The sequence below is a fragment of the Sinocyclocheilus anshuiensis genome, unplaced genomic scaffold (genome assembly GCF_001515605.1).
Source record: "Sinocyclocheilus anshuiensis isolate Anshui unplaced genomic scaffold, SAMN03320099.WGS_v1.1 scaffold1089, whole genome shotgun sequence".
Taxonomy (NCBI): Eukaryota; Metazoa; Chordata; class Actinopteri; order Cypriniformes; family Cyprinidae; genus Sinocyclocheilus; species Sinocyclocheilus anshuiensis.
In genome coordinates, this window is record NW_015555709.1 from 415,474 (window position 1) to 441,061 (window position 25,588).

Consider the following 25,588-nt stretch of genomic DNA (forward strand, 5'->3'; position numbering starts at 1 on the left):
TATATATATATATATATATATATATATATATATATATATTATTTTTATTTATTTTTATTTTTTTTAGGAAATATAGAGCTGCTGGAGAAGTTCCAGGTGCCTGTTAACACCTGGACAAACCCTTCCTCCAATGAGGACTGGGAAACAGGTCTGTGAGGGGTTGAATGTATGCTATGTCTTTTTGAATGTTTTTGTTTTCGTATACTAGGCTTCTACTGTATATTTGCGGTGGCATTGCCACTTTGCCTTATTTAATATGCATAGTTTCTGGATTCTGGATTTTGATTTTGGCCTAAATGAATAAATCACTACTTTCTGGATTTCCTTTTTTGGGCCTGTGATTGCAGAGACTGATGATAATGCTGCTATGTTTGTCTGGGGTAAATCCAACAATCAGCTTGCCCAAAACAAGTGAGTCCTCATGTTCTTTTCCCTTGACCTTAAAAAATTAAAACTGACCCAGTAAAGCAAACAAGCAATGTTTCTGAGCATTACATTTTTGGGTAAAATAACCTTGTAATGGGTTGGTTGCAAGTAACCAAGTTTAACCACTAGGGGCACTCTTATTTATACCCGCGTACCTGTTTTCTGACAAAATAGGGCTGAAGTGACTCCACTCAAAAGAAGTGAAGTGATTTTTTCTTTATATACATCTGCCCTCATGTTTTTGTTAGGCCAGAGCCATCTACCACCATCAGTTTATCCGATGGACTTCGGGCACCACGGACTCTTCCATGGAAACTCTGTAAGCACTCTTAACACTTTATTTAACCAGGGGTTTTAGCTTTTAAACAAGTCTGCTCTTCTATCTGTGGGTGTTACGAATGCTCCTGTAGATGGCAGCAGCACCCTTAGCTGATTCAAGTCCTGTGATAGGGGCCAGTTGCATAAACATAGCCACTATGTTAAGACTGTGTTTTAAGAACTAGTTTCACAAACTATAGTAGACAAGGAATAATCAGCCTTTTCAGATTCACATAGACCAATCTGCTTTTTTGTAACTGTTTTGAAGGGGAAAAATGGATGACCCATAACTTAAGACTAGTCCAAGCAGTTTATGCTACCTGCCCTTGGCTGTGTATATGTAACAATATTATTGTCATTCTGACTACCTTTCCTCCCTCTTTTTACTAAGGATGTCACCTCTGGATGGACTTCACCGGCTAATATTACTTATTTAATACTTTGAGCCCTGTGTGAATTCTAGCCCAACTTGTTTAAAGTCTACTTATATTTTAAAGCTTTTAATTTTAAAGTGTTGTGAATTTTCCCTTTTCCTATTTTCTACAAGTTATTATCCCGTCTATAACCGGCTATGGTCCATGTGTAGAGACACTCCTTATTAAACCAGAGAATAGAGTGTCATATTTCAAAGGAGAAACCATCAGTGCCATTCTTTCTGGACTATTTGCTTTAAACTTTCTTTGCATTTTGTGGAAGTGGTAACCTTTAATCTTGACTTGTATGATTCATTAAAGATTTCTTTAAATGCAAACCTCTATTGTTTTTTTTTTTGTTTTTTTTTTTCCATGATGCAACAGAGCACAAATTAATTCAAATATTTATTTTGGGTTAGTTTGATACATTTAGCTATAAATACTCATATTTAACAGAAATTTTACTTTATATTTGTAGTAACAACAGTTTGGGTAATAATGACTTTATTAGCTTACTTTAAAATAAATAAATGGCTGTTTTGATGGTGCAAAAAAAAAAAAAAGCCTTTAAAAAAAAAAAAGTACATTTTTAGACTTTTTACACTGTTTAGGCTTCAATTTGCACAGTTTGCAGAAGAACATTGAGCAAGATCTAACATGTTTTTAAATTCAGAATTTTTCTAAATATATCCGTACACTAACAACTAACAATAGAGTTTATAAATCAACAGATCAATAAATACTGTAAATTGTTGCATTGCATCTTTGAAAATATATATTTTTAATTTCTATCTAAGTTTTTGGTGATTTTACTTACCCTCATTCTTGTATTACAGGTTCATTTTTTTTTTAAGTTATGAGATCATTATGTTCTCGCGCAGTGTGCTTTGAGCATTTTTAATTAGTGTGTGAACATTCTGTCCGTTTTTCTATTACAGTGGCTGCTTAGAGTCACAGAGACGATGGGCTAGTGTAACCCATGTGTCAATATGAATGGTGCATGAGTTAGTATGGTAGGGCCACAGGTCTGCCCCCTCCTCCTCATTTTCCATGCCTCGTTTAACCCGCACAGACAGCTGGCCACACCAGCTCTCCCCTGCTAGCTGCACTGACAACAGACATTTGCACAAATGACAGGGTCTCCATGTGTGTGTGCTTGTTCTTGCGTAGGCAGGGCTGATTGCTCGTCCCCTCTGGCGTCTCTGTATCTGTGTGCCTGTTAAACACCGCTGTATAGCGCTTCCTTCAGTGCACCGTTGCTCCGAGGAGCACTTTACGAGCTTGCTTTCATTTTTAAAATTCACACTTTGAGCATGTGAGCAAATTAAGTGCAGTGCTGTTGGAGTTTTGTGATTCTTTGATTTTCACATGATAGTTAAAATTAAAGCAGTATCCTGCAAGATGATGTCCTATGCTTAATCTAAAAGTTTTTTTTTAATTTTTTTTTAACTTTATTTAATTGTAAGTGTAAAAAGGCTAAAGGATTAATTAAAATGGTGAAAGAAATAATGGCCAAATTTCATGATGTAAAATAGACTACTTTTGAGAACTTTGGGATCAGTAAGATTTAATATTTTTGAAAGAGGTCTCTTATGCTCGGCAAGGTTGCATTTATTTGATAAAATACAGTAAAAACAGCAGTATATTAAAATGTTATTACAATTTAAAATCTACAATTTTATTAGTTTATAATATTTTAATTATAACAATAACAAATCTATTTTTAATGAAGTGTAAGATATTCCTGTGATGGCAAATCGTAATAATATAATTGTATTTTGTGCTCAAGTAACACTTATTTTCAGTGTTGAAAATAATTGTGCTGCCTAATTTAAAACTTTTTCCAGAATTTGAATAGAAAGTTTAAAAGAACAACTTAATGAATTTTTGTTCATAACAATATATGTCTTTACTGTAGCTTTTAATTAACTGTATGCATCTCTGCTGAATAAAGGTATAAAAAAAAAAAACTCGCTAACCTCAAACTTTTGAACAGTAGTGAACTTAAATATAATGGATGATACATTGGATAAAGAACAAAAATACAATTCTTGAACCGTGCATTCCTCTCATTATCTCAAGCTTTTATAATATAGCTTCATGAATTGTATTTGAGAAATGCTAAAAATAAAAACTTCATGAGACCACAGGATTTTTCTCCCATAGCTCATCATGGGATAGAATATTGCCCCGCTCCTCAATTCTTTAATCTTAAACCATAACTAAACCAGATCTGAATGCAGAGACAAATCCTAGATTACACACAAGACATGCTGCAATGTGACTGACAATAAAGACCCCTCATTTGCATCTGGTTTTCTGAAATTAGCCAGCGTCATACTGTAGTCTCTCACATGCTTCCTTTCGCTCAGCGTTTTGTTTTGACACAAGCGTGTCAGTTCATCATCAGCCACGATGGTCTGTAGAATGGGACATTACTTGTGGAGCTGACTATAGAAATGGGTCACTTGTACCCGTCAGCTATGCTGAAAGAAAAATAACGCAATGTGGAATTGCATTTTTGTCTCATTCATCTAGATTTTAATGTGGTCGTTAAAAGGCTATACTTGGACAATAAAATTGGACATGAATGCATCTTTTGGAGCAGGAAATAGTGTTGTATATAGTTGTTGTATGAGTGTTCTCTGCCCTTTCTCTGGATTGCTGTATACTATTCATGAGGTGCAAATATATTCTGTCCTTCAATTAATTTTCCCCAGAGAGCAATTCTAGCAGCCTGTGCTGTGTCTTTCCGTTCTGCCAGCATTTTACAGTTACATCAGAGAGCGCCTAACATCAACGTTTGGTTGCTGTTTACTGGACCAATAATAGTTTGGTAGAATTTCAGTGTGATATTGTAGATTTTTTTAAACCTTTTGTTTCACTCCATACTGACCTCTGCCTGTTTTTTTTTTATTTATTTAATTTTTTTTGTAATAATAGTAATATTATTCATTATTTCTGTTTATTGTAGTAGTGAATAATAGCATTTCCACCACATAATTGACTATTTGACTCTCATAATTATGACTTGGTGACCTTCATAATTTCAATTTGTCATAATTATGACTGTCAATTTCAACTTGCCATAATTTCAGCCTTATGACTCTAAAGTTGAAGTTCACAGTGACTTTCTCTTAATTTAACTTGCTGTAATTCTGATTGAATATCTTAATTTTGATTTGTCAGTTTCAACTTTTAATAATTTAGATTTTTTTTTTATTGTATTGTCATTTATGACTTTTGTTCATCTAATTGACTGTCATAATTTTACTGTTGTCATAATTATGACTTAGTATCTCAATTTCTATTTAATATTTTTTGTATCATAATTTCGACATTTCATCTAATAATTGACTCATCCTTTTAACTTTCCATGTCAAATGACTAATTTGACTTGTTCATTTCAACTAAATCTTGTGCCATAATTGTATCTCATAATATTGACTTCATCGCAACTTACCATCCATTTCAACTTTTTTCCATAGTTATGACTTAATATCTAATAATTTTGACTTTTCATGTCATAAATGACTGTCATCATTTTGTCCTAAATGACTTCTAATAATGTTTTACCAAAGCATGTTTGTTTTTTGTTCTTTCCTAATTTGTTGCGTATAGGTAGTTGTTAAGTTTAGGTATGGGGTGGATTAAGGGATCTAAAATATGGTCATGCAGAATAAGACATTAATATGTGCTTTATAAGTACTAATAAACAGCCATTTTGCTATTAATATGCATGCTAATAAGCAACTAGTAAATAGCAAGAATTGGTCCCTAAACTGTAAAGCACATTGCATGTGTGGTCTGTTGTATGGCATATTTTAAGTTGTTTTATGCGTACCGATACATATGTACACAATATACATATTGCAAAAATAGTAGTATGAACATCCCACTTTGGCTGATTTTAGTTATAATCAAGTCATTTGTGATATTGGGTTCAAGTTTTCATTGTCTTCAGAAAAGAATGGTTTAATCTGTTCCTGCTGATACTTCAGTGTCAAAAGTTTATCAGTATGGCTAGCAAAACTATAAAGGGGAAACAAGATATTTGGACAAAATGGACTAAAATTTGAAAGAAGATCAAAGTTCTGTTCTTCAGTGTTCTATTTGCAGTAAATTTGTCCAACATCAAATTTCCCCCCTTTTCTTTCGAATTATTTTTTTTGCTTCCTTTATTGGTGAGCCAGCATTAAATCTTGACTTGACTTTAACAAGATTTTCTCAATTAATGCGGAGCAGTGACGCACTTAAATCAATGTCATGCACTTAAAGCATTCAATATTTGCTTTAAATAGTGCTCTCTCTGTTTGTGAGGGTTCCTGAAGCCCAGACGGTACAATAAGTGGGTAGAAGGATGCCTAATAAAGGTGTATTATTTGCATGCAATGTGATAATTGAAGGACTCGGAGCTTAGGTTGAGGTTCTGGGTCATCATCTGCGTAAGCACTGTGTGAAAGAGCTGCTCAGCAGGACTCACCACGCTGCAGTTTGAGGCTGCATGTTTGAAAAGGTTCAGCAAGACATTTCTGACAGAAACCCATGGGAAGCACAGTCATGCAGAGTGAGTGGGTAGACAACCAGTATGAATTTGATTACATCACCATTCCTTAAGACTCGGAGAACTTGTCTTATATTACCGTTTAACATGATTGTTTTATTTTCTTGTCGTTTATAACAGATTTCTGAAATACTTGATTGTGATTTGGGCAATCATGACGTTTAGCCCTTCCAGGTAACTAACACCATGGCTACTTGCATGTCTCTTGTATCACACCACAAACTCACAATTGTAATATTGTTTCAATGTTCATCTTGTAGCTAGACAAGATAATACAGGTAAATTTGTGAGAATTTCTTTTGAAAACATCTTAATTTTCACCATCACAAGTAGACTAGAAAGCCTAGGCCTCCACCAAATATAGAGGTAAATGTACTTTATCTAAATTAAAAATGCTTTTTTAAATATTAAAATTTTTAATGTGATAATAAAAAGGTTTTAATTTTTTCCACATACGGAAGGTTTTTTTTTTTTTTATACAAAAAAGTAACAAACCCCCCACACACACACACACATATGGAACACTATAAAATAGTGATTGATTTTAACTCCAAAACACTATAAAAAATGCTATGATTAAAAAATCTGCTACTTCTCTTATATACGTATATGGTAAAAACTATAAGAAATTAAATGTAGTAGTTTTTGGAAGTGAAAACGAACAAGTCATCTTATAATTTACAATGCAAAAGCAAGCCTTTCATCAGAAAATAAAATGTGTAATAATATGCAGCCAGCGACTCAAGCTGTCAATTCTCATTGAAATCTAGTTATGCAATATTTGGTGCGCTGTACAGACATTTTCGCTTTGCAGTACTGTGGCAGGGCTTAAAATGCCTTTTGCTGTCAATCACATTTAGACTCATTGGACTGAACAAAAAGGAAGGGAAGGGGGAAAAAACAGTTCCTCACACAACACTGGAGTGATGGGTCGCTCTGTCCTGACTGTGATGGAAAGGTATTGCAGCTGTTACTCCCAAATGCTGAGCTGAAGTCTGAGGCTCATGGGACGGCAGAGAGCGCATTAGAGCATTTGCATTTGTACATGCAAAACAGAGATAGGCATTCAGAGGGATAGAGAACAATAGCAACTGAATTAGCAGGGGGACTTAAAAAGGATGAGAAAAGTCTGGACATCATGGTGCCTCATATCAGTTATTAAAGCATATGTGGGTGTATGACTAATACCATACTAAAGCATCATTCAATTGAAGTCTATTTAAAGATCTTTAGCCTATATATGTTGTTTTTTTCCAATGCTAACAGCTGAGTGACTGTCAAAACTCAGTCTTTCACATTTGCAAACATTTAATTAAGCCATAGTCTCTCCAAAGAACTAGAACTTTCCACTGAATGAAGGATTTTTGTATATTGCATGTTTGAGTGTCAGTTGAGGGTAACTGAGGCTATGAGATGGTGTGATTACGCCGTAAAGATTACGTTATTGCGCAGCAAGTTTTACTCCCCGAGTCACACAGAGAATCTTTTTTTAGGCCGTGTCCCTCGTGACTTTTCGGCAGACCCTTGATTTTGTATAACATCTGTCAACGATGAATAAAAATACTGATTACTTGTGGGAGTTAAAGGTGTCAGATATGATCTAAAAGGAAGAGATTTCATAGATGGTGAATGGTTTTGGATTCACCTCAAAGTAGTTTAGGGCATCGTTATAATTATGTTTCTCTGTCAGTACAAGTCTCAGTGACAGGTGGTACAGTGACTTCCTGTGAGCAAAGAGTCCTGCTGAAGAATCACTATAAAAATCTGAAATTATTTCTGCCTCTTTGAGCTTTACACAATGGTTTGTTGCATAACAGGTTAAGGTGGTTGCATCCCACCTAGACCCTTTTTTATGCTGTTTACATTTGTGCTAACATGTATTGTAGAGGCCTCACATTTTTTCCCCTCTTTTTACTCTGACATTTCCCCTGTTCCATAGCCTTTCTCTAGCTCTGTCAGTTCGTAATGCCACGTCACTTCTCAGGACCATACCGCTGTCTGACAGCCACTACCACTGGGAGTGACCTTTTCTTCCATTCCTTTCATCCATGCTACCTCTCGCTCTCCCTCTATCTTTAAAGAAGGGCTGAAGAAATATAAAGCAATCACGGCATCAATCATTCAGTGGCTCTCTGGGGAAAATTCATGAGAACCCATAGCACGATTCTCTCTTTTTAGTTCCGTCATCGTGATATTCTGAGGGAGAAAAATAAGATCTGCATAGATGGCAGAGTCTAACTGCACAGGCTGAAAAAAAGTTTACATTTTTTATCTCCTGAAATACTTAAAATATTTAAACACCAGATGAATAAATGAATAAAAATAGATGCATAGATATATCTACCCATAATATATATTCATCAATCTGCAATATTATACACACATGTACTGCATTCATTTGAACAAAATGCAGTATAGGGCTATTATAGTAAACTAAAACCATAAAAAAAAAACTTGCAAGAAACTAAAAGTGAAATAAAAATTAATAAAAACTATAAAGACTTTCCGTACCCACTGTATATATATATATAAACACAAAATGACTAAAATTAAAATGCAAACAAAATATAAAAAAATATATATTAGTATCTCAATGATACTAAACACTGATACAGTAAAAGCAGTCATTTTTTTATTATTTGAAAATGTAATTTATTCCTATGATGGCAAAGCATCATTACTCCAGTCTTCAGTGTCACATGATCCTTCAGAAATCATACTAATATGCTGATTTGGTATTCAAAAAACATTTATTTTTATTGTGTTATAATGTTAAAAACAGTTGAGCTGCTTAATATTTTTTGTGCATGAATCTATTTTTTTCAGGATTCTTTGATGGACAGAAAGTTCAAAAGAACAGCATTTATTTTAAATATTTTTTGTAACATTATAAATGTCTTTACTATCACATTTGATTCATCTTTACTGAATAAAATATGAATTTATTTAGAAAAGGATTCCACCTGAGCCTTATCATAGCCTATTTATCAATCAAAAACTGAACAAATTTAAGATTATGCTGTTTATAGTATAAGAAACCAGCATATGTATGGTAAAGCAGTGCATTACAAGCTTCATAAAAAGGACTGTGATTTAAAAAAAAAAAAAAAAAAAAGCAGCAGTGGGACATGTGTGCAGGTGGGGTCTGGTGAGCTGAATGTCCTAGGGTTGGGGTCAGTGATATAGCATGCAGCCTTAATCTCTAATTTGGATTATGGTTCCCTATTCTCCGTTGCATTTATTTCAGCACCATCTGTTTTAAGGCACTGAATATAGTAATGTCTTTGGCACATTTTCAGCAGTCACATGTATTATACAGTGAATGGCTTTGACCGTGTTCTTATGATGTCGTTCTTGTATACAGCAGTATGTGTACAAATATAGGGGACATGGTATTATCCAACTGATTTTAGAAAATTATGCAATATCTCTGTAATGTCACCCTCAGGTTTTGGTTTATGAACACTGACATGAGATGCTGGTTGCAAATAAAATTAAGTCCAATCTTTTGCATAACAGTTTGTTGGAATTAAAATGGAATTAAGAAACTAAGGGCTGCAGGTTAAGTTACATAATGTTATAGTTTGCCATGCTAGTCATAATTATACAGTTCATTCACCACAATATTTGTGGTTCAAAAATACTGTCTTAAAATAAAATGCGCCACTTGTTATATTCTCCTCAGGCTAAAGCTCATGTGGAAAGGCAGCTGGTGAGTCAGCAGAATGTCAAATTAAAAAGCTGACATATTTTGAGTCATTCTAAGCTTTTTAGCTGCTTGTTGGTGGAAAAACATATTGTTGCAGTTTAAAATGTTAACATCAACCATCTGTCTTAAGCTTCCAAGGACATGAGCTGTTAACAGAATTAAAAAGTTTGATGGCCTTTTCTACCAAATATGAAAAATAGTTTAATAATTTTATATTTGGGGAGATATTTAATAGTCCACCAAAGTTTAACTGTAAGTGATCTGCACTGCGGGTGTAATGCAGCTGCCAAGATATACCGAAGAAGGAAAAGATGAACTAATGTGCTTCCATGTGGAAAAGGTCATGTGATAAATGGAAATTAAATTAATTTGTTGTCCTTTTCTTTCTTTTAATACATTTTTTTTTTTTTTTGTAGAACTTGATTCACGGTTTTTCCTCTACTGAAGACACTGGACCTTTGCAACTGACCTGCAGAGGTTGAGTAGTCATGTATCTGATTTTTGTGATAGATATATCAGAACACAATCATTTATGTATTTATTAAGAATGTGAAATGTGATGGATGCTAGTTAATCATCTAATCTGATGGACAGATCCAGTTATAACTGCCTGTTAGTTAACTGGATTGTATTGTTTTGAACTTTTGAAAAACTCTAAAATGTCATTTAGGTCGGAACTAAAATGGAACAGTGTTTTTAGAGTTCTCTATATCCTTTTAATCCATTTTGCATGCAAGTTAACACAAACTTTCTTTAACACATTAAGAAATTCTTGAATAATTTCAACGAGTCACATGAATCAATTCGGCCAATATAAATACAAAACAAATGACAAATTCTTAATTTCAAATGATCTGTCCTGGATTAATGCATTTGTCCGGTTATCTTTCTCTGCTCTTGTTGTTTCAGGTGTCTTCATGAAGATGTGTTTTGAAAGAAGAAGTAGACAAATAATCATCACCACACATTTCTGGGTTTAAAAAAAAGTTGAATGCATTGTTCAGTTTCCCTTGCGACATTAACAGGTTCTGGTCCCAGATGAAATATATAAAAATACATTTAGTTCATCATTGGCATGAGAATCATACCAACAGGTGTCGTTCATGACAGATTGCCAGTTCGTGTCAGATTTATGGCACGACTCATGCCGCAATCATAATAATATCCGCATCTTTGGAAGGTCTTCTGTCCTCCACCAGCAGATTTATCATACTCTCGGACTTGATGAGTAGATTGCACCCGAGGAAAAATATGCCGAAAATGACCGTCAGTGACAGCACACAGAGAACCGCGATCTGCACCAAACGCATGATGAACTGATCGCGCTCGTCCTGAATCGGTGAACCGAACCCGTCGCTCGTGATCACCGAGAAGTTACTGCAGCATCCTCGAACGCTTTCCAAAGGCTGCTTCGCTGTAGAGATCGTCCGGTTCAGTAGTCCGTGTGAAACATTCATGTCGAGTTTTCTTTGGCTTGTGTAACGCGTATTGATGTTTTAAAACTTCCAAAGGGTCCTGGGTTTGCCAAGGTCACTTGTGCGTTTCCATGGATATAGTTTAAAAGTCAAAAAACAGTCGTCGAAGCGTCGGTTTGTGGCATATAGTCTGCTTTATGTGTTATATGTGATGGAGTACATCATCCAAGCATCTCTGCAGCAGTCTCAGTGATGTCTGGAAGAACGCACTCCGTTATTTGAGTGTGCCTTGGAGCGCGCGCTAAGAGGCGCGGCGACGCACACACTTTCTTCTGAACTCGGTGACCATGGGGCGTTTGAGGGAGGGGATGTCTTAAAAGTAGCCTATGTACCTGTTTTGACAGCTTTTTCAAACAAAATTCAGTAAGCACGAAGGGTTTTCTTCCTTTTTTTTCTTTTTTAAAAGTTAGTGTAGGCTACTTCGTTACCAAGGAGAAACCGTGTATGTCAGAGTTGAGCATCCCGGAGTTAAAATGTGAAGTAAATTCAAGATAAATCAAGGTAAATGTCACTTAAACAAAATATATATATATATATTTTTTATCGTGTGCCTTTTCAAATCAAGTTTAGACGTGCGAAATATTGTTTATTTAAGCGTGTTTAAGATATATAATAAAATGCTAGCAATGAAATTTGCATTAGCAAGGTAAGTGGGTCGGCCACTTTATTCCAAAAACGACTAAAATATAATTTCCACCACCATAATTTCCATCATAGTGTTTTGAGATGTGGTAAAAATTACTTCTCTGGATTCGGTTTAGAGTTACAAAATTATAATAACAGATTAAGTAAACGAATGAGCGTAAAAAGTGAGTTTTAAGGGAAGTTTAATTTATAAATATCCACATATATCTTTATAAATAGCCAAAATGGCCAATAATGGAAAGAAACACCCCGCAATTTATGTAGTGATTCGAATAACTTGGTGTAGCTCTACCTCGGAACGCTAGGTGGCAGTATTACCCTGCTTTACCAGTGTAGCTGGCGTACCTAGGCGAGTTTTTTTTTGTACCATTTACACATAAAAAACATCCCCAATTCAGTTTTTTAAATGTTATATTGCTTTTTTACATCCTCAAATGCATAACGTTTTTTTAATGCCAAACACAAATGTATGCGCAAATGTGATTTTCAAGTGCACACTTTTTGCTCTGCATTCTTGATGAAAAACACCAAATGACATAAAGAATTGTATCTCTCCTTTTTACAATGAAACACATGATCACACTTGTCTGAAGTTCATCACAGCCTGTGTATATGTATAGTTCTTAGTCTTACAGAAAGTTATATTAAGTTACTTGAGTTAAGTTATTAGTTAAAATGCTTTAATTCTGAATGACTAAATAGCTTTCATCAGCCATTCATCTGTAGATGGTGCAGATCCTCATGCTAAGAGTGCTCAGAGATGCACCTTCAACCTTTTGCTTTTTAGAACACTTATGTAATTGCTGGTTTACGATTACAATGTAAGGACAGGCTGATGATCTTTGCAGATGCATGACAACCTTTTAACATTATCTAATTAATATTATACAACAGCTAATTCCTATCCCTTAAATTGATTGGCCGAGGGCCATTCCAAGAGAGCTGGTATTACAGTCCAGCAGCACTGGAACTTTTCACTGTTAATATTACTCCTCTTGAACATGTTACCGGCTTTACAGATGGGCTGGCAGTGCAAATATTGACCATGCTTGGCTGCTGTATTATTATTATTTTTATTGCTTTTCACCTAAAATAATTATTTTTGAATTAAGTTTTTATTATTAGAATTTTTTAATTATTTCTAATTTATATAAAACTATACTATTTGTATTTTACTATAACAAATACTAAAATAATACTATTTGTAATAATACTATTTGTATTTTAATTTAATTATTAATTTATTTAATCTAGTCTAAAATTATTCTTATGAAATGTGACAAAATCAAGCTCATATTGGTTGTACATTCTTTATCAGACTATACTGAGATTGTCATAAACCAGATTAGGTTAATTTATGCTGTTGAAAAAGGGGGGAAATGATATGCTGCAGCATGTTTAAAGCAGAGAACTGGAATATTGGTAGCTGGTAAATTAGTCACCACCATGTTGTTAGCAACTTGTTTCCGTTTTACCATGGCGCAGGATTTTCCTCAGGTCCAGGTGAGAGTGCTGGTGTCACTTACACTTGCCAAGTAGTGTGATAATCCCAGAGGGGCCTGACTTCGCGAACACGCACTGCGTCACATCTAAGTGCCGTTATTGATTTCATGTGATGAGAGGTTATTTTTATACTCAAGGCTAATGTTAGGGACCGGCAATCCCCACCCACGACACCCTTCTGAAAGCCCAAAATATAATTCCTCTGGGGAACAATGTGTACACTGAGAGGAATCTACGCCTGTAGTGTGTGGGAGAAATAGAGAGAGAGTGTGTGTATTAGCAGGTTAGAATGTGCTTTCATGTTTGTGTAACATATCAAATCTAAAATTGCATGCATAAATGGAAAAAGTTGGAAGGAGAAAGCAAATTATTTATTTCTAATTTAAAAAAAGTGGAAACACTGTTACTGTCAGATTCTACTTTATTTACAGCAGAACGGTTGGCATAGTTGTTTTACTTATTCATTTGCATTCATTCTGTAAAAGAATAAACCTGCTCAGCCAGTTTCATAGTAGGATCCTGCCTATTGTAGTTGACAAAACATGTGAATTGTGTGAAATGCCGCATGTTAATACAAACAGAGAAATTTTACTATATATCAGTTGAAATGTGTGACATTCCTGTCTGTACTCACTGTGTCTCGTGGTAAAGCTGGTTTTCTAACCGCTGTGTTGTAATGCAGTGCAGTTGCTGGGTGAACAGGCCTCAATGCACATATTGAAGCATTCCCCGTGGGTCATGCCGTTCTAAGAGGGGGTCCCTACGTGTCTAGCTGAGCGTTAATATTTCCATTTATTTTTGTTTTGCATTTAAGGTGTCATATCCTAAGGAATGCAATTTTCTTTAATAAGATACAGGAGCTCAATATAGTTAAAAATAACTTTTGTGAATTTCTTGATATCAGAATACATCAACACATGCTTGTCCAAGCTCGGTTTAATATACTTATTTTTCTTAATAATGCAGATTATTAATTAATTAATTACTTTATTTGTATTATTATTTGTGCTGAGTCTTGTTGTATCCATTTATTTTTGTCATCCATAGGCACCATTACTTTTGCCATTACCAATACTAGGAATTCAATTTACCTTAAAATGTACACTAAAAATAATTTATTCTCAATTTCCATAATGTTTTTAATGTCAGATTACATTGACACAATTGTCCAAGTTCAGTTTATTATTCTTATTATTTTAGATGATTATTTATTAATGTTTATTTTTGAAACTAGTTTTTAATTTCATTACATTTGTGCTGTGTAATTATTTCTCATTACTTGTTACTCTTTGTTATTGTAATAATAATAATAATTATTATTATTATCAAAATCAGGAAATAAAAATAAACAGTACAAATAAAAAAAAAAAATTATTATTTAATGTCACATGTAGGGGGATTTTTTGTCACACTTATGGCATTTTTTTGTTAATGCATGAAATTTATTTGGTTAAAAAAATATTTTTTTTTTTTGGCAGATTTGATATGCTAATTATTATTTAATGTCACATGTAGGGGGATTTTTTGTCACACTTATGGCATTTTTTTTGTTAATGCATGAAATTTATTTGGTTAAAAAAATATTTTTTTTTTTTGGCAGATTTGATATGCTAATTTGGTCTCCAATTTGAGATCACATTACAACATTTTGCAGAACCATTTGATGCTTTTCCTTAGAATTTTCTCAAGTTTCAGGCAGAAGAATTAACTGAGTGTAGACTTGTAACAGAGCTAAAATGTGGTGTTAGGAATCAAGAATTTGTGTGATTATTCCCGGGGATAAGGCTTTCTCTGTTGAGTGGGAAGGCTAATGTCCGGGAGCTGTTCTGTGATTTCTTTTATTATCCGTCCAAGCATTCATTCAAATGGAACGATTGAGTGTTGAATTGAAACAAGTGCTGGATGGAAATAACTAAAGATTCTTGAGTCATACAACATCCATCTATCTTTATCTATTATCCATCTCTCCTATCTTCCTCCAGTATTAGCATTCAGTCTCTGTCCCTCGCCCTCTCAACACCCCTAATTTACAACTAAGGCCATATTATCATAGATGAAACATGACACATTTTCACACTGCATGATAGACCACATGATGCCCAATCTGGATTGGTTTAGCATGTTCGGATTGAGTCATGAGTTCAGTGTGTACAGTAAATGTTCCCTCCGCTTTATGCTCCGCTCACTATCGATCATATGCCGCTGCACCTGTTTAGAGCATGACAAGCCGTCAACAACACTTTGTCAACTCTTTCACTGAATCTACATGGGCTCACAGTTTATAAAAATAGCCCTGCTGTCTGTCACAGAGTGAGCAAGACTGCAGGCTGACAGAATTATATTACAAATAATACAAAGTTGCTAATGCATGTTTAAGGCTAAATCCAGAAGAAGGATTTGAGAAGATGTTTGCATGCAGTGTCTTTGGATGATTTGTCAGAATTTACTTGCACCAAAGCAGTGAGGCTCAAAAATTGAAAGGCTGTCGATTACTTTATATATACACACCTGTTACATGGTTAGTATCTGGTTATGAGGGTCCTGCATGTGTTCATTTTGTGCCTCCTTGTTCTTGGAGTGTGGAAGAACTGAGAACAACCTCTGGGCTCTTATCCAAAACTTGCAGCTCCTCATCGAAACTTGAGCCTCCCTGTCGGTCTTGTTTTATATATCCCAGCATTCTCATGTTCTGAAGACTGTTGGTGACCAGTACAGGAGGCTGGTGGAGGCTTATATAATAACTTTATTTTTTGGAGGTGGACCAGTCTTGTGTAATTGTCACCATGGCAATGTGCTTTTCGACACCTTGTTTTGATTTTGCACCGAAAAGCTGTCTTTACCAGAGTAATCCGAACATGGAAACTGTGGATATTTTTGTATGTTGTCCCTGGCCTTGCCCACATAACTGCTGTAATCGGAGTGATAATGACTTTATCCAATTACGTCTTGTGGATGAGCTCTGGTATTTTTTATTAGAGTGCTGCCATGTCCTTCAGATGTTCCTATAGGCTTACCAGACAAGTTATAACAGTTAAAATTTATCTCTAGCAACCACGTAGCAACCATCAAAAACAGCCTAGCAACGCCCTAGCAATAATCTAGAACACCATACCTTACCTTACCCTGTCTGTTTGTCTATCTATATATCTATCTATCTATCTATCTATCTATCTATCTGTCTATCTATCTATCTATCTGTCTATCTGTCTATCTATCTGTCTGCAGTTTATAGGTCTTGATTTTGAATGAACTCAGTTCATAATACACATAAGCCAGGAAAATGTGGCTCTTCCCCTCTCATCTGTCATTGTCAAATTGACAAGGGAGCAGATTGAGTTACAGGACACAATGATGAGCTAAATGTATTTACCACAGGGTTTCCTCTTTCTTCTCACTGTCTGTGCAAGGTGCCCACAAGAGCTGTGCAAATTATTTACTAAAATATAAACATGAATACTCTAAGTAAGCTGTTTATTAACAGACATGAAATTCAGCGAAGAAGAGAGTTTTAACGACAAACTATGCAAATGAATACAAAATATAAGGTGCTGCACTGGCCCGCTCTCAGAAAACTCATTGTTTCTTGGGATATCCCTTTTCTATAATGACTCACTTCATGAGGCAAACTGTAAGCCACTTTCGGGCCAATTTCATTGCCACCGCCCAGGTATTATGTATTATATAGTTACATTTAGAATGGCCTGGGATATTACATAACATTTCTGCCCAGGGTCACTGATGTTGAGGATCCTTTTCAATTTAAACCCCAAAATGCATCTGCTGGTCTGGAGCTCTGGAGGAAGGCGTCACACGCAGTCCCTGGCACTTACTCTGTCTGCTCAGTTGTACTTTCCTTGGTGGTACCATCGGTCGCATACCTTGGCAGGCACAGGAGGTGTCAGAGCAAATTACAGTGGCCCAAAATTAGGCCATAGAATTTGGTGTTCTCTTCAGGGGAGGAGGATATGTGACACCCTGCAGGCCTTGTGGTGTGTAGCGTGACTGACAGCCAGCAGACTCAGGGTTTTGAAGCTACCGCACAAAATTATTTAGAAATCCCCCTTAAGGAAAAAAGGCTCTCTGTGTTCCAAGGTAGTCTGGTGCGAGGTATCATGATAGTAGCAAGATGGGTCTGCAGGGGTACCTGTGACTCATAAACCCTGTATTTTAGAATGGGACGCAGTCAGGTGATGAAGCTTCTGTACCTACAATGTCCTACAATGTTGTGATGAATTTAGCTGAATGAAATCTGATGAGATGATTTACACACACTCCAATGAGCTACCGATACCTTTAGACAAACTGCAAATTGACTAGTAGTCTGTTCGTTTTCATCATTACAGCAATGAGGGTTTACAGGGAGTTGCTGTATTTCATTTCATTTCATTTATTTATTTAACCAGGAAGAGACTCACTGAGATTAAAATTAGCCAGTCAGAATTTAACTGGCCTTAGCCCATGCTGCATCACGCTCTTGGATAAGATCATGTAGGGCAGTTGAAAACCAAGGATTGTCCCGGTGTTTAACTCTATGTTTTCTCAAAGGTGCGTGCTTATTAATAATTGGCATAAAACTATTATAAAAATAGTCCCAAGCACAATCCACATCTGGAATTAAAGTAATTTTATCCCAATCAATTTGAGCAAGATCATATAAAAAAGATTGCTCATTAAAATATTTCATAAAACGCCTAGTTATAATTCTCGGCTTCTGCTTTGGTAGCTTTGTATCTCTGGCTACTGCCACAACACAGTGGTCACTGATATCGTTTGCGAATACAGAAGCTGAAGAATATTTATGCGGAGCATTTGTAAAGATAAGATCTATTAATGTATGGTTGCTGAGATGTTCATAGTGCTTTTTTACTGTACTATTTTCTAGGCTATTTCTGTAGTACTAACAAACTGAACGTGTTTTAAATAATAACCACGTTTATTCACCAATAAAACCAATTTCTTTCATATAATTTAACTAATTGTATAATTGACACACTTTTACCCCACCTCATAGTCAGGGGTATGTTGAAATCCCTTAGTCTAAATATGAGCAGTGGTAATTTCACTGCTATTGTATAGCCTCATAAAGCAATATAATGACGTATGTGATAATCTGATTGAAAATGTCCTGATAAAAAAGAAAGAGATCTAAATATAGTTCAAGAACCACGTCAAACTGATGTGACATCAAGTTCAGATCTGAATCATTCGCATGACACAGATTAGCCAGCTGACTGTCCATATGGAGAATGTTCAAAACCACAACTTCCTTCAAGAAAGGGAAAGCTCATCGCAGTGCAGTAACCAGATGACATCATGATTACTCTATGAAAGCAATGTTGAAAATCTATATAGTAAAGAAACAAATCAATACTTGAGCTATACGATAAATGGATAGGGCAGAATCTCTTCCTCTTCCACGTCATTCTAAATGTGTACTTTCCTCTTTTTTTTTATTTTTTTTTACTTAAGGTTCATTTTTGCCCACTCTTTGCAGTATAATGAAAGTGAATGAAGGCTGGAGTTGTCAAGCTCCACAATGACAAAAAATAAAAAGAACCATGAAATTGTCATAAACGTTATCTTTATGACTGTGTTCTATTTTAAGACTGTGTTCTATTTTTATTCTAGCTTTCTTTGGCATGTTCATTAGCATGTGTGATTCATAAATTACTCTTGAATTAGATATTGTAATCTAGTTCACAAAACAGGTCTGGATGATTTGTTGATAAATTGGATTCACTGACTCAATACTGTCACAGGAGTTAACACAACATATATTAACCAGTTTGTCACAGAAAAAAATTATTTATATGGCTTCAGCAGACGCCTCATTTATAAAACATGCATATGCACAGATTTAATTTAAGAGTGTGCTAAAGTCCATTCCACGCCAACGTTCAGATTTCTAAAAACTCTTTATAATCTCTTGCTTCGCGCCAGATCAGATTCTAAATGGGCGTACATGGTTTCCTTGTGGCAGAGTTGAGTACTGCAGGTATTTGATAATCTAAAGCAATTCATGCCGCTTGGCGTTCTCAAGTAAAGGATTTGGACATTGACTGGTGCTTGTTTCTATGCAGATGACATTAATTAGGAGGCATTTACAGGGCAGAGATCTGACACCATTCAGCTGCACACAGTTTCAAGATCATTTGTGATTTATAGATGACTCACCTGGATGAGAGTCATATGCACATTTTTTGTGCAAATTTTCATTTCTCAGAATCACATGTACGCATGTAGAATGTTATGCAACATTTTATAAATGAGGCCCACAGGATACAAGCTAGAAGTGCTAAACACTTTTTTTATGTTTCAAAGAAGAAAGAAAAACAGGTTTGGAATGGTGAGCAAATGATGACAGAAACCACCCTTTAACCACATTTTTTTTTAAATGAAAGAAAAGCCATGCAGATCTTGCTATATCCTCTTTATCGATAAACTAAATGATGTAAAGAAATGTTTCATAGCACCCAAGATTGTTTCTGTTCCAAATTTATTTAGAGAGCTGCACAAAATCAATGAAAGATAAGCAATACCTCTCATTTTATGTAAAAAATAACAATTTCAGAATGCCCGATCTTGATTTTGTCATGAGAAAAGTTACAGTCTGCAGAAGCTCTAGTCATACCTATACATCTTTAAAATACATACATACAAATATAATTACTCTAAGGTTTGACTGGTACACTAAACTAAGTCAGGCGTCTGTAATAATACTTAAAGTATTTGCATGTAAGAGGCTGTACATGGTACATGTACAGTAGCTGCACTGGATCTCCCGTGACTTTTCAATCTTTTATATAAACTACTGACTCTTAAAATACACTAAAGTTTCTAGTGTCACTGGATCTGAAACATTAGACAAGTGTACCACAGTCCTCCAATGCACTCAAATCAGTCCTGTACTCAAACACAGTAAATCTCTGTTTTCAGTGTAAGCATGTTTTGGAGCATGTTTAAGGGAGACAGTTCTCTGGCACTTCAGCGTATTTAAGGCTTTGTATGATAATTTAAGCATCCAAGTAAATGCTGTTTGTACTCCCTGTTTTGGTCCATGGCATTTCTAACATGAAGTTGGAAGATGTTTTACTGGATTATTGGATGCTGTCTATGTGGAATATGCCATCTGAACATAGCTGTAATACTGATGGGACTTCTTTCATCTAGAAGTCACATGTAGAGCATTTGAGCTTCTTGTTTTGCAACACTGACCTGACATGCTACTGACTGAAGCCACCATTTCAGCTAAAGTATACTAAGATTTGAAACTCCATGTCTGTTTAGAGTTACCAACACGTTCAACCAAATGAATAATTCTCGTTATATGTCTCTTAGTGAGTTCAATGTTGAAGACTATGTGATCTCCAAACGCAGGCGTAAGTAGAATGTAATCGTTCTCTGATTCCATTCCAAGAAAGCAGAGAACAGTAAGCAATAAAGTCCTTTGACTAGTCAAACCCTTAAGAGCTCCATCTCAAACATCTCATATCCATCTCTTTTATCTGTTTAAGTCACTCCAGTTGTCCATTTATAAAGCCTCTTCAGAATGGCAACGTGTCCATGAAGATTTTATCCACAATGGGTGGAGGTGGGACCAAGTCTTCCAGTTTAAGATAGAAGATTCGCTGGAGGCCCTGGGTGCACAGTGTTCTCAGCTCTGGAAGTTTGCCCAGGAGTCGGGACAGGTAGTTGGGCCGGGTGGCCTCAGGGGTACTTGTGGAGATGTGATCTCTGAGACACGTGATCAGGTGGTTTTGGAGGTCTTCGATCCGTTTGGGTTCTTTCAAACCGTGTCGATCTGTTGGTCACAAGTGAAGGTTAGAGATCTGTTTGGGATAAAACATTACATTTCTGTAGTCTGTGTAGAACAAAGTCATGTACCTGTGATTATGACCAGTGAGGCAAGACAGGAGAAAGACGATACGTCCAAGTTCAAGCGGTGTAAACTCTGAGAAAACTCCATAATGGAGTCAATCCAGTCGCCAAAACTTCGTACGCACTGCGTCCGGTGCAGAACCACACCATTGCAGAAAATAAGTTTGTCTGTCTCAGGGTTTGACCTAAATGTAAAGAGATAAATAGATGCTTAGTTACCCCAAATAGTACTTCTATAATGCTAAATTCAGTGTCATATGAACTGACATGTACCTGTAAGCTAGCCTAAGTATGAAAAGCTCAACAAATGCTGACTCCAGAAGAAGGTCTTGGTCCTCCTTACAGAAGGCACTGAATCCAGGGATGTTTCCAGCCCACTTCCTGATCACATCCATTGACCCTGTTAGCAGGTCATAAAACTGCTGTATGTCGTTGGCATCCTCCTTCTCAGACAATCCGGATACCGATTCCTGATACTAAACAATTACCAAAAATACAATATATTAATTGACAATACTATTAAAACAGCACTATAGCTTAAAATTTTGCTGATAGATTGTCGTGAAGTGTGGTCTGTCCTCACCTTTGAATAGTCCAGATTTCCACTGGCAGGGTTTGAGTCAGTATGGGCAGTGACGAGAGAGGCGATGATGTTTACAGGCGAAGACACCGACAGTGAGTCCTGAGCAACTTTTGGCTTGGATGGCAGACGACCTCTTCTACCTTTCAGGCTGTCTGTTCTCACAACTACACAGAGTCACAATAGGTACATTTATTAAAACTGCTTTGAGGGTATGTGGGTATTTTAAATTCTTTAGTATTTTGAATTAATTGGTATTATGTTCTTTTTTTATTTATTAATATAATATTTGTAAGTCTCACCTTCTTTCACCATCCCCACAGCTAGGCACTTTTGGAAGCGGCAGAACTGGCACCTGTTTCGCCGCCTTTTGTCCACTGGGCAATCTTTGTTGGCGAGGCAAACATACTTGGCGTTTTTCTGTACTGTGCGCTACAAAATCAAAAAGGAAACCTAGTCAGTGAAATAAGCCTGATTTCCCAAATCCAAAATTCTGAGGCGAGTTGACATAACATGACATGATTCAAACGTATAATAATTTATCAGCAAGACAAGTACAGTACGCTCACGCTCTCTCACCTTGAAAAAGCCTTTGCATCCTTCACAAGTGCGCACCCCGTAATGCTGACAGGAAGCGTTGTCTCCACACACTGCACAGCGCCCTTCGTTTCCTGTGGGGCTCCTTACTTTAGGAGACAGGTGTCCGTCCATCAGTCCTGAGCCATCCCGACTGCCCTGCTCCAGGCTGAAGGGGAGTGGAGAACCGTGTTGCTGGGACTGGGAGAAGGGATCCTGATCTGGGAGTTGTGGCTGCAGCTGTCCCAAAGGAGAAAGTTCGTCGTGTCCAAACGTGAAGAAAGTGGCGGCCTGGTTCAGAGGCTTCTCTGAACCCCAGCAGCCCTCATCGGGGGAGCAGGGACCAAAGGTGCTGTCCCAGGCAGACATGGGCTGAAATCCCGGGGTAGAGGGTGAGGGCACAGATGCTGGACTTCCAAAGCAGTTTGACCCACCTGGAGAGGACAACGTCTCGTCTAGGTAGCTAAAAGCGAATGTGCCTGGGTAACAGCCATATACCTGGAGGTCGTCCAGCTTGAACGAGTCCTGCCTGGAGGTGCCGCCCGGACAGGAAGAAGCAGCACCTGTGGCGATCTGGCATGAGTAGGTATCAAACTCCCCAACGTAGCCTCCGACCAGAGAGGTGATGCTGGGTAGGGAGGGTGCGGAGAGCTGGTCCCGCTGGTCAGTCACATCCATGGCCAACCTGGAGGTGAAGTCAGGATTCAAAAACTCTGAGCTGAAGAGGGAGCTCTCATAGGTCTGGACTCCATGTTGACTTTGAACACAGGTCATTTCTGTAGAACAGAACCACAACATCTACTTTTCAATACCGTAGATATTGCTGCTGAAACGTCAAACTTTTCAAGAGTTGAATAATGCATCCTGACCTATACCTAGATAGACTTACTCGACGACCAACGAGTCTGTATAGACACAGTTCTCTGAAGTGCCTTTTGAGATTTCTGAGAAAACTTAGAGAGCCGTCTGGCTGGAAAGGGCAGCCATGCTTATTGTGTTACCACATTAAGGACGTCAGACGAACACGACACGTGGGTTGCCTCACTGAGAGGGTGTTTATGTTTGTGAGTGTGAGTGGGCGGTGTATGTATATGGAACTTTTTTAAGATAGACTCAAATTTCCCCTGCAAACTCAGACATAGTGTTCCATAAGGTAAAGATAAATTAAGAAAAGAAAAAAAAACTGCAGGCAGTGAAAAAGTGCTTACATTCATTCATACTACATTCTAACCACGTGGATTCAATCTTTAGACCGGCAATGGAAATATTTGGAAAAAGTGCCACTATCAACTTGTTTTAAAAGAGTAATTCTGCAGAAAGTACTTTAATGAGCTTGGTAAATGCATAAGATAATTATGGCTCAGCAGTTTGACAGACATTCATGACCTTGCACCCATTAGAACATGGCACCTGATGATCATTTGACCCCTAAACATTTCATTGTCTCAATATGTTGACTAATACACAAGTCAGTGCATTAGCATTAGATATGTTTCTTAAAGTCAAAAATGTCTAGGTGGTGTAACTGTCTAACAATTGTTAAAAAAGCTTCATTTAAAAAAGAAATGCTGGGCATAAGTAGTTTAGCATAATATTTTATAATTATTTGTTTGAAAATAATCACTAAAGCAATTTTGTTTTAGAATAGTATTCATATTGTGAAAAAAAAACAGTCAGTGTGGGATAACCAACATGCAGGAAGCCAAGTCATTTTGTTTACAAAATAATAATAATAATAATAAAAGTAAACAAATAAGCAGACAGAACCTCCTTCAGACCCTGAGTGTCAAGGTCATCACTGTTATTATTTTTTCACATCGTTTGTGTGTGTACACTAAAGGCTACACCACTTGACATTTCTTGAAAAAAAACAGTCAGTGTGGGATAACCAACATGCAGGAAGCCAAGTCATTTTGTTTACAAAATAATAATAATAAAAGTAAACAAATAAGCAGACAGAACCTCCTTCAGACCCTGAGTGTCAAGGTCATCACTGTTATTATTTTTTCACATCGTTTGTGTGTGTACACTAAAGGCTACACCACTTGACATTTCTAGAGTAAATCAAAATGTGTAGTAAATTAACGTTTTTTTTATGTGGATACGATGATATCGTTTCTTAGAACTTGTTTAAAATTACATTTTTCCTTTCTCGTTTTAAATCATTATTTGTCTTTTACCTATATGAACCGTTTAATATATTCATGTATCATAAAAATAGCCTAAGTAAAGTCAGGTTTAAAAGGAGAGCGTATGCAGATAAGTAGTTGGCTGTCGCGCGAGCACCTGTTGCAGCGAGACCGTGCGCGTGCAGAAGCTGTAACATACACACACCCTCTCAGTCTATTCTAAAATTTCTTATCGTCTGACATTCAAGTCTTTTTACATTTTAAATTCCAGAAGCCAACTCATTCTGTGCATTCAACTCAATCTAGTTTGTTTCTGAATAACTCGCGCGCTTCACGTAGTAAAGAATACAGAATATTACTAAAGAGCACAAAATACATCAAATTAGCAATATCTCAAAATGAAAACGGTTTCCATTTATAAACACGCACACCTACTTTGAATAACTGCGAACTCATCTGCTGTTCGTGTGCTATTTAAAAGAAGCATAAAACAGAAAGAAAAGTGTTTACTGACTTCCACATTTTAAAAGCAAAAATATTTACGTACCTGAAAATGTGTTGTGGTGAGGGACCTATTATCCGGAGGGTCTGTATTCCAAGTGATGGATAACCATGTATAAACGTCCCCTGCCACGACAAGACGGTTTTCTCAAATTTCTGAGAGCGAGCAGATATATAGCGACTACTTTATTGTGCCGTTACGTCAAAGGTGCATCCTCTCGAGGCGTTCCACTGGCAAATATGGCCATGCAGGGGCGGAGATCCTCGGCAAATCTTTCCGGCTGCGGACCAATCAGAGCGCTCGCAGTCAAAAGACATGACGCACAGACGGGATTCCATTGACGCAAACAATCCGCACGTTTATTGTTCTAATTATAGCAGCGTACTGCTGTGCAACTGGTTGAATTTAGTTAAAAATAGTGAGAAGAAGACACAAATAACTAGCAAATAAGCAAAGACGAGCATCAGAAAGAGTAAAAAGAAACACACAGCTTTTAAAAAAACATTTTAAACAAGATTAATTTAGTTGATAAAATTAAATAAAAAAGTATTTTTAGCTAATTTTAGGTAGCCTATATACATAATTTATTTTGTTAGAAAATTGTTTTAAAAATATATTACATAGGGTAAATACATTATATGTTTTGATTTTATTTATTATTTTTTTTTTATTTCCCTTCAATTCTCAGTTATTATTGCTATACCACATGAGACAGTTTCCTCCTAAAGAAAACCACAAAGAGCCCACGAGGTGAGGGAAGGGCTACACCTGCACAGCCTGAACGTGTCAAAACATGAAAGTCTTCGAAGAAAAAATTAAAACGGAAGTCAGCGCTGTCTGAGTACTACAATACAGGGTGTGCGAGGGATT

The 25,588-nt window shown here is 36.4% G+C and overlaps 3 protein-coding genes across 4 annotated transcripts in view; 1 reads left to right on the forward strand and 2 right to left on the reverse strand.

Moving 5' to 3' along the window:
- The window catches only part of LOC107671838 (gametocyte-specific factor 1-like), a 2,620-nt gene extending 1,188 nt beyond the window's left edge, over positions 1 to 1,432 (forward strand). The window contains exons 5-8 of the mRNA XM_016464823.1: positions 68 to 148; positions 348 to 411; positions 675 to 745; positions 1,136 to 1,432. Coding sequence (XP_016320309.1) covers positions 68 to 148; positions 348 to 411; positions 675 to 745; positions 1,136 to 1,137 — 218 coding nt within the window. The 3' untranslated portion in view covers positions 1,138 to 1,432. The remainder of the gene's footprint in view (positions 1 to 67; positions 149 to 347; positions 412 to 674; positions 746 to 1,135) is intronic.
- An 8,612-nt stretch (positions 1,433 to 10,044) lies between these two features.
- LOC107671842 (protein reprimo-like) lies at positions 10,045 to 11,449 on the reverse strand. Its single transcript, XM_016464829.1, has one exon. It carries the CDS (start codon positions 10,885 to 10,887, stop codon positions 10,573 to 10,575), a length of 315 nt encoding a protein of 104 aa, XP_016320315.1. The 5' UTR covers positions 10,888 to 11,449; the 3' UTR covers positions 10,045 to 10,572.
- A 7,518-nt stretch (positions 11,450 to 18,967) lies between these two features.
- LOC107671891 (nuclear receptor subfamily 4 group A member 1-like) lies at positions 18,968 to 24,928 on the reverse strand. 2 transcript variants are annotated; one of them, XM_016464897.1, is made up of 7 exons: positions 24,764 to 24,928; positions 22,091 to 22,863; positions 21,814 to 21,943; positions 21,515 to 21,678; positions 21,205 to 21,407; positions 20,938 to 21,116; positions 18,969 to 20,854 (listed from the first exon to the last, which is right to left on the reverse strand). In XM_016464897.1, exons 2-7 carry the CDS (start codon positions 22,859 to 22,861, stop codon positions 20,598 to 20,600), a joined length of 1,704 nt encoding a protein of 567 aa, XP_016320383.1. In that variant the 5' UTR covers positions 22,862 to 22,863; positions 24,764 to 24,928; the 3' UTR covers positions 18,969 to 20,597. The 2 variants fall into 2 exon arrangements, with proteins under 2 accessions (XP_016320382.1, XP_016320383.1); XM_016464896.1 differs by lacking the exon at positions 24,764 to 24,928 and having other exon boundaries at positions 18,968 to 20,854.
- Between the last annotated feature and the right edge of the window lie 660 nt (positions 24,929 to 25,588).